The 12,624-nt window shown below is 25.6% G+C and overlaps 1 protein-coding gene across 2 annotated transcripts in view; it reads left to right on the forward strand.

The window, feature by feature from the left end:
* The first annotated feature begins 219 nt into the window (after nucleotides 1-219).
* Nucleotides 220-12,624, forward strand: part of LOC136989035 (diacylglycerol kinase delta) — a 134,785-nt gene continuing 122,380 nt past the window's right edge. The window contains exon 1 of one of the 2 annotated variants that reach the window (XM_067287083.1): nucleotides 220-390. In XM_067287083.1, coding sequence (XP_067143184.1) covers nucleotides 250-390 — 141 coding nt within the window. In that variant the 5' untranslated portion in view covers nucleotides 220-249. The remainder of the gene's footprint in view (nucleotides 391-12,624) is intronic. The other variant, XM_067287082.1, reaches the window with a different exon arrangement.

Consider the following 12,624-nt stretch of genomic DNA (forward strand, 5'->3'; position numbering starts at 1 on the left):
ATATATAATTATATATATACATATTTTTTAAAATTATTATTTTATTTGCAATTATAATAAATATATTTTTTAAATTAATTCATTACTTTAACGATTATTAATTTAATATATAATATGAAATTTTTTCTTTCAATTTTAAAAAAATCTAATCACCGGAAAAATTTTTCTATTTCCGGTACGACGTGAAGCAGACGACAAGTACTCGGTATACGTACGCCGCCTGGTGTCATTTGACGGCAGAGATGGAAGATGGCGGCCGGAGTCGGGTGTACAGGAAGCATGTCAGAAAAAACGGGATCAGATCAAGGTTCTGACGAATCTTCTGAAAGTGAAGGCGAAACAAAATCATTCCATAGAAGGATATCTACCTCGAAAGCTATCAAGAATGGAGTAAGTTTTATATATTTTGTAATAATTTGTTAGAAAGTTGCATGTCAAACAACGATTTGAATCGTCTGCACTCCCTTATACCGTGTATTTATATCCGTTTTCTTTCGCTTGCAATTCATTTTAAGTCAAGCTAACAGTTCTAATTACGTTCGGCTATTGATAATTTTTAAGAAATGTCCGTTTAAAAGTGTAATATTGATATAAATAACAAATAATTATATATATATATCATTGTCATAACTTTATTTAGTACAGTAATATACATGTATATTTCGCTCATATAAAACACATTGCCTTAGAATTAATATGCATCCTAATACTCCTCTGGTGGATTTTTATTCTCGGAGTTGGCACTCGTCATTATTGGAGGATGTGCCGAGAGTCGGTAAGTGATGAAAGCAGGAATCAAGATAATTTGTGTCCCAACACAACTTAATAAATTTGCAAACAGATCTCGCCCATTCGTTATTTCTATTGCATAAAATATAATTATTTGATGAATGTTTTATGAGAATAGTTTCTGATGAAGTATTTAAATATCGTGACAAATTTGCAATATTATTATTATTATTATTAAAATCTTTTAAAACACGTATTATATTCCCCGGAGGAAAGTTTTAATTAATTAATCTGTTAACTGATAGTAAACGATTGATACGAGTATTGAATACGTGAATAAGTGGTCGATTAGGAAAGCTTAATGACAAATGAAGGAATTATTTCTTAATAGAATGCAAATTAGAAAATTGTATAGGAATAAGAATTTATTTTCGAATACATTAATTGAAACGTGAAATTATTCTACGATAGTTATATAATTTAGTTATAACATAAAATTTCATTTATGTAGTGTATCTGTGTAATTTATCGGTGATAAACTACATGCGATTGTTTTATAACGAATTAAAATTCAACGGAGTTGAACAATAAATTCATGTTAATACAAGAGCTATCAGAACAACTGATGTGTGGCACTCCTTCTGGCAGTTCTGCTACCCCCTTCAGAGTAATGTTCTCGAGATTTTCAGGGTTCCTAACATGAATTCATAAATCTTATTATTATACGTTTTAAAACGTATAAATCTAGATGAGTTTTTTGTTTACTTTAAGAAAATTATTTTGAATAAATTACGAATTCCATATCACTAATTAATTTGTCATTTATTTATATAATAAAATGAAGTAAGTGAAAAACTATACATGTATTATAATTATATGAACCTCTTTATAGCGTTTTTAAAAGGAAATGTTAGTAATGTCATAAAAAAAAAAGAAAAGCAAAAGCAGTGAAAGCAAAAAGTTAAGTGATGTAAGTTTTAATCTAGGATCGAATGACGTTACACATCTACTGTGTGCTATTTTGTACAGGAAATAAGAGAGAATCTTTTTTTTCCCTCTGTTCAAATATTGTTTAAATTTTAATGGAAGTTAAAAAAGAAAACACTTATCGGGAATTTAAAAGTAGATATTTCATTGATAACATCTTTGTTTACTTTAAATAGTTCTCTAATCTCTTCGGATGATAGGCGATTACTTGCATCTAAAGTGTAAATGAGAATGTCACTCTCAACAGGATTAGATGGTTAAGAATGATAATTATTGTTTGCTATTTTACGCGATAGCAATTTCGCAAATATAGTAGTAATAATAAAACAAACACAATTATATAGAGGTTATTGTAATTAAAAACGTTTGTTAGATAAATATACAGAGTATAAAGTTTCTCACGGTGCACTCGATAATTATATCGGAGAAAAAAGTTGGATGACATCACGATAACGCTGACTGCGAAACCAAAAAGAGAAAGCAATCGTCCTTCGTCTTAATGCTTGCTAATTTTAATTCGTCCCAAACCCTCAATTTTGTGACGTTACACGAGTTGACCTCGTAGGCGTTTCAAGCATTAGAAAGTATTATGATTGATACATCTTTTGCTATGTTGATCTATTTAGAGCAAATAAAAAGTATTGACGATTATAAGTTGGAATAAAAAATATATAATTTGTTTTTTGTAAGAGATTTAAAAGCTAATCTGAGAAGTTTGTCTCAAATTTTATTGTGAAATCATAGCATTTACTTTAAATCAGGTTTTAAAAAGCAGCAGGAATAGGAGAATAGGAATTTGTTAAAACTACAGTGAAAAATTATGAATAAATCTACGTAATTTTTGTTTTCTTTAACTTCTTTCTCTCTTTTTATAAGTAAAATTACTATCGATCTTATGTATAGAAAAAGCTGAAAAGGAAATACGGATTGTAATGAAGAATTTTTTCCAAGATTACATTCGGATGAATTATTTTGGTGATCATTTACATTTCCAAGAATTTCATTTGTTTATTGTAATTACTTATCTTTTATTTATTATGACTAACTTAAGGATTTTAATTTCGGTAGAGAATTGTAAAAAGTAAAATAAAATTTTCCAAAATAACATTATTATTTTTATTTTTGTACAGTATCCTAATCATCCATATAACACCAAATTATTTCACATTTTAATTCAATATTAGAAATAATTTCGTGTTGAATCACTTTCCGTCCATTTCCTAAACGCATATTCACATTAAATAATTTTTATTTAAAATTAATTCGCATTTTAAAATATTTCTCTCATTAAAAATTAAGAATTGTAAATGAATTATTATTCAGTCACGAAATTTATTATCGGATGTAATAAGACATTTGCAAAATAATTTTCTAAGTGAATATAAATCAAAATTTAGAAGTAAATATTACGCTAATAAATAACATTTTAACCTAATATTTATTATAAAAGTATTTTTTTTAAAATAATCTGTTTAAACAACTTTTACATTTCTTCTCGCAAATTTATTTGAAGTAAAAAAAAAAAAAAAAATCGTTACTAAATTTTGTCTAAAGTTTAATGCGTGCAAAGGTGTGTAATTTAGATTCTGCGATTTTCTCAGAGAAATGATGTCGATAATGCGAGTAAAATTTATCCAATTAATTACAGCATGTTAAATGAAGTATATATTACATAATTCTTGAAATATTGACAGACTCTTGGTATTTTGATTTGTAAAACTGTCATTTCGATTCGATTTACTCCATATCGTGATGCGGCTGCTACATGTTTTAAACACTTGCCGTGTAGAAAATGTGAGATCGAATTTTTAGGTTTTTAGATTTTTCATAAAGGTTTTGGACTCGAATATTTCTAACTTTTTCAAATATTGCATAATGTTCCAATGTATTATTTTCAAATGCTATATATTTCTATTTATAATAAAAATAATTGAAGTTTTAGTAAAAAGTAGTTTTGTAATATATTTATAAAATGTTTAGAATGTGTTAAATTTTAATTTTTCTTCATAAATTCTTAGTGTGAGGTAAACTTGTTTTCAAAAATTAAAAATAAATAAATATAAAATAATAATAATCTGTTTAGCTTTTTATTTGTAGTTTGTTGTGTTTTTCGTGATTAATATTTATATTAAAAAAAATGATAATTTGTATAAAATTAATTTTTCTAATTGGTACACTTCAATAGTGCATGCAACTACAGCATTATAATTATATTAGAACAACTACTATAACAAATATGAAACGTCTGTTATAAATAAGTTTTATATTTTTTTCCTTTATTTTAGAATTTACCTTTAAAAATTCTTTATAAAATAAATTTTGATGCGATTATTGATACGGTAGAAACAATTAAAATGTTGAAATTTGGAAGAATAAATATTTTACTCTAAAATTAAGATTTTGGTTATTTATAATTAATCATATTATATGGAGCTTGTGGCAATTTTTTTCGTGTTTTTGTTATTTAAAAAAAATTAAATGATAAGAAGTAGAGAATAAAACTAATATTTTTGTTTTTTAGTTTTATTGCTAGATAATTTCGTATGTCAGCTTTCAAAATTCAGCTTTTTACGGATTAATTTTCAAGTTCGTTGACTTTTTCTTCTTAAGAAGAAACTTATTTTCATCTTAACATTTTCCTGTCGTCATAGCGACCGGGCATCTGTCAAAGACACTTTTCAATTTAATCTATTAATTTATTAGATATCCTCGTTTAAATGTTTTACTTAGATCATTTCTGTAGTTTCCGCAAACCTGTAATGTTTTATTCGAACACCTGTCTTATCAAACTAATAAGAACTTCAGACGTGGGAAATACAGCGGATGTCACTTAATCACGAATGCGATCAATGAGATGAACAGTTCGGATCACGGAATTGTTTGCTTTTCCATATCCTACTTGCGAAACTTCGACAGTAATTTTTCATTAGAAGAACGAAAGCTAAAAACAAAAGATATAGATTTGTCTTTGTATGTATTTTAATTTTCAAAATATATGTGGGTGTTGTCCTGCCAAATTATGACGACATCTGTTAATCTATTTTATTTCGTTGCCAGGATCATTTTCAGTATCACTGTGTGTATAGTTTCGAAACGATTGGGAAAAACACCCGGATTTATTACAAAAAAACCCGGATGTACTTTTTCAAAAAGCGTTATAAAGAAAAGTTGCAGTTTTTAAATTTCCAGTATGACTATTTCAAGCTTTATTTTAGAACACACGTTTTATTTTTACAATAAAATAAATTATTTGCATTTTTTTAATGTGTTAAAAATAAATATTTATATTTCGTAGTCTATATATAATTTACAACAATGCACTTTTTTGTATAAAACGTCTTAACGTAATATTTATATATATTGTAAAATCGGATTAATATATTTATCTTCTATATAATAAAATATTGCATATCTTATCAAAATCATTCATATTCAACTGACATTATTTGATTAAAAAGTTTATTATTCAGATATGCATTGCAAGAAGTAATTAATATCTAGAAAATAAATCAGTTAAACTTAAATTCTTTTTTTGCAAATAGTAAAAAAGTATTATTATTTTTTAATCTGATTGAGATATTAACTTTTATATTTCATTAAACTTTTTAATTTTTGATATACAAATGAATTGATGAAGTGAAAAATTATTCTACCGTAACTTCATTTTATAGTCTGCTTTTTAACATAAGCCCGTACAAGTAGATATTAGCTTCCGGTGTTTTAAACTTCGGCTTCATTGTATTTTGTCTATCGCATTGCGTCGCGTCCGTAATGATTATATTCGGGAGGACATTGTGATTAACTACAGGTTTACGAGATAAAAGGAGGCTGCAACAACAATTACTATTATAATTATAAATAGTTAAGTCTGAATATGAAAATATATACATTTTACGGTGTAATGATTTTAACAGGTCTATTTTCCTTAAAATAAAATCGACTGTTTGAAATTATTTTCTCTTAAAATAATTTTAGAAGGCAAGCTCTTCACATAAAAACTTGCATTGTTTACAATTGAAAGAGTATGAACTCTTACTAATTATTAACTCTTATTAATTATATATCTTTTTCAAGTAGTAGAAGATCTAGAATAAGAGTTAAAATTCGTTTCCTTCGAGAAATCTGTATGACATAGAATCTATATTAATGTCGTATAATTAATTAACTTTTATATTTTATAGTTCAATATATATATATTTAATTTCGATTAGCTTGGAAATTTGACTGAACTCTTATTTCATTCAAATCGATTAAAATAAATACGGTTATAAAATATGTATTTGTGTTAAATATATTTAAAACTATTACTTTAAAATGTATAAGGAATTATTTTTAGTTGTAGAGTAATAAAATTTTTCTTAAAAATAGATAATAATTAATATTTATCATTGCAGATAGTAGTTGAATCGCTCTCATTTTTAATCGTATTGCTTTTTAATATATTTGAGTCAACTAAATTTATTCTTGGCTATACGTTATCTTAGATGCCCTAAAAATAACACAATTTTAATCTGTTAAAGCATATTCGAAGATATCTCTTCTAAACAAGCGTTTCCTTATTGCATTTCCTTATTATTACAAACAAATAGGATTTAATAACGATTCTTTAATAGAGTACTTTTTGTTTTCTGAGTATGATTTTTAATATCAAATTATATTAGAAATAGTTATTTAAAATATTAAAATGATTAAACTTGGGAGTTAAATTATAGTATATGAAATGGAATTGTGATAACAGATTACTTTTAACTTCGTTTATAAAACATTGTTGTAATTTAAAAAGTAACTTAATTCATAAAAGTTGATTAATTAATTCCAATAAAAATTGTTATTGTGATGGAAAATCGAATTTTTAATCGAAATAGTAATTTTAAATTTTGTTTTTAGATTTAGATGATAATCAGTCTGAGAATGCGACTATAAGATTATATAAATATGTATGTAATTATAAATAGAGCTAGAAAATGTATCAATTAAAATTATTGATTTGAATAGATTTGAATTGATTTAAAATAGAGGAAATTTAATATTTCTTAAAATTGTATATAAATCATAATTTCTTAGTAAATTTTGCACCCGGTGCGAATTTCTATATTTGTCTCGGGCACAAGAATATCTAGATTTTCACTGCTTTAGTTCAGGGGTGGCAAACCTTTTTTAATAGCGGGCCAAATAAAATGCGAAGGTGCATATATGGGAGAAAAATTTTCTAGGTTCTTACAACTTATAGCCGGAGTGGTTAACAATTTTATCGCGATCGACCACTTGATTGAAAAAAGACGGCAAAAACGGTCGTAAAAGAGGATGTACAATACACACATATATAACCTATATATATCGGACAACACAAAGAATTGATGTATAATAAAAAGTTACTATAAACCTAATTATACGATTATATATTATTCTGCGGGCCGTAGGTTGCCCGCCGTTGCTTTAGATCATAAAACTTCATTTGACATAAAAGTAGTAACTAGGTGAATTTTTTATTAATACTGAAATATAAGAATGTGTTTAAACAAAATGTAACGATTTATTAATATGTAACAAAAAGGATCTCCTTTTTATCTGACAAAAAGGGACAGAAAAAATATCTTCCTTAAAGAAACGTGACATTATTATACAAATCATAATTGCAAAACATTAGTAAATCATAAAAAAATTTATATTTTATAGCTCTTCGATTTTTATATTTAGTTTCCCTATAGAAGCATTAAGTGAAAGTTAAGTTTTACTGTATTTAGAAAATTCCGGGAACTAACTAATTATTTTGATGCTTCTGTGTTTAAATTCTTGTGTTTTTGATATGTATCTTCATAATTGCTTAATCTTTTTTACGTAATTTAATGTATGAAATTTTATTCGAAAACATTTTTTGTTCAGTTTTGTTAAATTTTAAATTATATTGTAGATATTATTATACAGACTACACTAACATACACAACAGAAACTAAACTAATTTATATAAATGTATAAAAATTGACATGTACATTTATGTATTAATATCTAATTGTTTATATATTTAACATTATTTTTAATGACTTTTAAATTTATTTGACTCAGTTTAATGATTTTTGAGGAAATGAGATAAGATAATGCGAGTAGACGAAAATGTTAATTCTTTTAGGTTTTATTTTTCGCGAGTTAAAGTATTAGTGTGTTAATGTAATGCTGATAACATGTTCATATAGTCTAATTGGAAATCTTGTACAAAAATGTAATAAATATTTTTATAGTTATATATAATATAAAAAAAAATATATAAGAAAAGAAAATTTAAAAAAATTCTCCTATATATTTCTATTCAACTCACAAATGTAGAATATTTGTACATAATCGAAAAATTGCATATTTTATGTAATTTCGATTTTTGTATTTAACTATTCAGTGAATTTCATATTCCATTAAGAAAACACCAGTATTATTTGAGAAATCCAGAATTATCTTTAATTATTTTGATATTTCTGATTTTAAAATTCTTTCGAATTTTAAAATCAGAAATATCAAAATTGTGTAAATTAAGATCATTGTATTTCATTGATTTTTTTTTAATTTAAAAAACGATAAATAATCATGGTGTAGTCAATAATTACATAAGAATTTCATAAAATGATATTTTATATATCATTGCTGGAGTAAAGCCACTATTTAAAATAGAAATATTGCAATATGTTGTTGATTTTGTTAAATTTATAATGGTACAATTATTATTATTATTATTTTTGACTAACTATGCATGAGAAGATTGCACGATAAGATGACAAATATCTCTTCTATTTCGGGATATTTTTCAAAGATTATTTAACTATTTTTATTTTATTTTTCAGGAGAAAAATACAAAAATTCAAAGATACACGAATTTTCTATGTTCTAAGAAAGAAATAGAACACGAAAATAATTAAATATATATATTTTTAAACATAGATAACATGTAGATAAACGATCAATAATAATTGGCGATACAACGTAAGAAATGACCAAAATTAAATAGACTTAAAGTATACATTTGCGAAAATATTTAATGAAGCTAATAAACACAGAATGGATGTTTGCCATAATCACTTATGTACTGCAAAAGTTTTAAAAATTTATTTTAAATTCATTGAAAAATATCAAATTGTATACTTTTGTCTACGTTTAGATTATTTTCTCTATGATATGACATTAACGATAAAACTTTCTAATACAGAATCAGTTTTAATTGCCATAATTGCCAATTAATATTTTACTTATTTTCGTAATAATTTATGGTTTCACTTAACAAATTTGACGTCAAATTGTTCTATTAAAAAACAGCAACATACTAATTGCTAATCTTCAATAGTTATAGACATTTTCTGAAATATTCTAATATATTTATACATATATTAGAGTTAACAATATAAAAAAAAAAAAAAAATCGGACGTTTTTAATCACCATCTCATTTGCCCTCCGCTCCCCCTTTCTATTTAAAAAAAATCTGTTGAAATTCAAAACGTCCGAATTTTGTATATTGATAACTACCATTCTTAGCCAAATATGAAATGATGATCGGCCAACCAATTAAACTTCGCGAAAAATGGACCAAATATTTAAACTCTGCGCCCTCGAAAACGCCTAAAAACATATTTTGTGCTAGCTGGTAACTTCGTATTAAGTAATTTTCTTATTCAAATGCCACCATCCCGCTGGTCAGATAGAAAGGGGGCCTTTGCGGGTGGGGGTGAAGTTAATTAGACCAAAAGTAGTTGTTGACCTCCTGGATGAGAGGATGGTCCTTGAACAATTTCATTGCATTTGCTCAAACCGTGTCGAAATGTATAAAGAACAAACTAACAAAAACTAACAAACTTTCTTGTTTATATATTGGATATACAGAGTATATGTAGAATCTTCAAAAATAAGCTTCTTAAGATAATTATATATATAATTTTATTTTATTCATAAATGTTGTTATTTTGTAAATTAGATAATATTTTAGCTTGAAATCATCACAGATCTCCAAACCCCCAAAGCTATTATAAATAAATTAAAACAAGATAATAATTATTTCAGAAAAACTGAATAAATAAAATGCATTAATTTGTTTATGCATTCTTAAGCTATTCTCAAATTGATTTCTCAAATATTTATACTTGCATTACCACTGCTACCACTATTTTCGCAGATATCTTACTCCAAATTATAATTGACTTTTTCTCCATATAACTTTAGCATGTAAACACAAGCATTGCATTCTTTGATTTTTGAAATTTGACGTAGAAATTCTTAAAGATTTGTAACAGAATCTAACAACTTTAATCTCGCGATTTTAGATGTGTTTAAGCGAAGAAAGTATACTTGACGAACGAAATACTGCATCTTTAACACAATATTTGTGCTAGTGAACTTCAGAATCATTTTTGAAAAATGAATATGTAAAGGGATCCGCTTGTATTACCTGAGGTATAAGTGCCATTCTGTAGTAGTCTTAGGGATGACATAGCACAGATTACTATAGAACTGTTGTTTGAGTTCGATTCCTTTAATTTCTTTCCTTACGGTTATTTCTAGTTTTTTAATAGTATACAAAATGGAAACAATTCTATAGGGTCTATATAAATAAATAAATTTAAAATATTTTGTAAATTATTCTAACCTTGCGGCTTCATAAGTAGCTAAAAATAGTCGCTCGGATTATCTCTCAGTAAGTTCTACCACGTTGAGGATCAGTCTCGACTTCTCATTTTATGGATAGTTTGGATCGGAATATCGATTTCCATCCTTTATCCATGCTTCTTGATTTCTTTGTAAGTTAAGCCGATCGTAATAAATAAAACCTTGAGGCTTGTACAATATACGTCGTGCGTTGATACTTCAAAAGAAGAATCAAATCGAATGCAATTAAAAATACTATAAGGTCAATAACATTATTTTGACGCTACCAGTAATAAAGTTGCATTCTGATGGTAGAAGTGTCATTTTAATGTTACCAGTAACAGTGTGCTACTCTGTTATCTATTGTATTGTATTTGAGATATTATTTTCAACAATTTTTCCAGACAAGAAGCTCTTTTATGATATATTGACTCTAATATTGATGCCGATGAAATTTAAGCTGCGTCATAAGGAATTATTTTATTATTTGAAAGAATCCAGTTCTGAATATTATTCATTCCTTATTATTCAAAAATAGTTTGATCAGATTTATATAATGTAACCCGTAACAAATTATATTTCTGATACTTATTTTATTGACGACTGCTTTCATATTATTTACTATTGAATTTTATTGATAGTCGAGAAAAGATGATAGATATTCGAAGAGAGATTTATAAAAAATTATAATAATAAAATCAATTAGGCTCTATATTTCAATATATTTAGTTTATAAAATTGTTTTATTTTTGTTTATATTTTCCTTTACAATTTTAAACAAGAAGGTAGAAATGTCAAACCCAAATCGCTACCATACATTTTTCTATGCTACAATCTGGCATCATATTTCAAATAATAAACTTGTGAAATTTGTTTCGTAAAACAAGTGAAACGTTGTTCGAGATAAAAGCGGCTATTTTAATATATATTTTAAAAGAATTGCATATGCAAACTAAAGCCCATGACATATTATATTTACAATGAAGAATATTTTATCGAAAAACTTTCAAAATCGTAATTCTAAATTCTGAAGTTCTTAATCCTTTTTCAATTGAATGAAAGGGTTAAAAATTTTGTTAAACTGTATGTGGAAATTTTTCCTTCAATATTAAATTCTAATAATTCATTTATACAAAACTTAAGTATAAAAAAACTTCAATTTTAGATCAAATGGAATTAAATATATAATATTAGGCGTCTGCTACCTTCAGCGATCTGGATTCGAATCCGATTAAAATCAATCATGATTTGTCGTGTGAAGTTCTAACTGGCTTTGTTTATTATTAATCAGTTGTATTGGCCGATTAAATTATGGATAAAGCCCGCAATGGGTCAGATGGAGGTAAGAACACGTAAGAATTTATTAAAACGATCAACTACAGTTAATCTTATAATTAAACAAAAATTAAATCATTGGAATAATATTGGATTATCAAATGAATTTAGGATCTAAGCATCATAGAGAATTAGAGCTTTTAATTCAATTTACGGTTTTGTGCGATCTCTGAAGCATACTCTTAAGGCTATCCGGGTATGTTGTGAAACAAATTTAAAACAGTTACGTGAAAATCCCTTGAGAAATTATAGTTTCTAATATTACTAAATAGCACTGAAGATTACCGGAATTTTAGTTTTTCGAAGATTAGATAATTTAAATAAAATAGTAATAATGTAATAAAAATTTAATACTAGATTAATTCTGGTTAAAAGTGATAAATAATGTACTGACTAGTTTATAATCAATGAGAAAATATCAGATATAATTTTGGATTAATTTGGATTTAATAGTTTAATATAATTAGTCAGACAAAATTCTTGATAAAGCTATACGAAATTGTTAATGACAAGGAAGATTTTCTAAATAACAATGAAAAATCGCAACAAATCAAAATTTTAAAATATATAAATCAATAATATTTGGTTATTTCTGATACAAATGATTTTCCTCAATTTTCATACTTAAAACTTTTAATGATGAATTTATTGAAACTATTATTATTGAATCCAATTGACTTGTAATAATTTTATAACTTATTAAATTATACAACATTTTTATATTTTAAATATCAGAATATAGGAACATAAGCATAATTTCTGTCTGTGAACATTTTTTGACTTAATAGAACGTGTTTGATTTAATGTTTTTAATAAAAAAATTACTTTCCTATTTAAGTTAATTAATCTAAAGATGTATAACTTTGTAGTAAAGTAAATATAAATTAATGTAATAACAAACGTAAATATTTAATTTCGTAGTTTTTGAAGCGTAACTTTTTGCCAAAAATTGAAAT

Source organism: Centruroides vittatus, unplaced genomic scaffold (genome assembly GCF_030686945.1).
Source record: "Centruroides vittatus isolate TY-2023 unplaced genomic scaffold, ASM3068694v2 scaffold_435, whole genome shotgun sequence".
NCBI lineage: Eukaryota > Metazoa > Arthropoda > Arachnida > Scorpiones > Buthidae > Centruroides > Centruroides vittatus.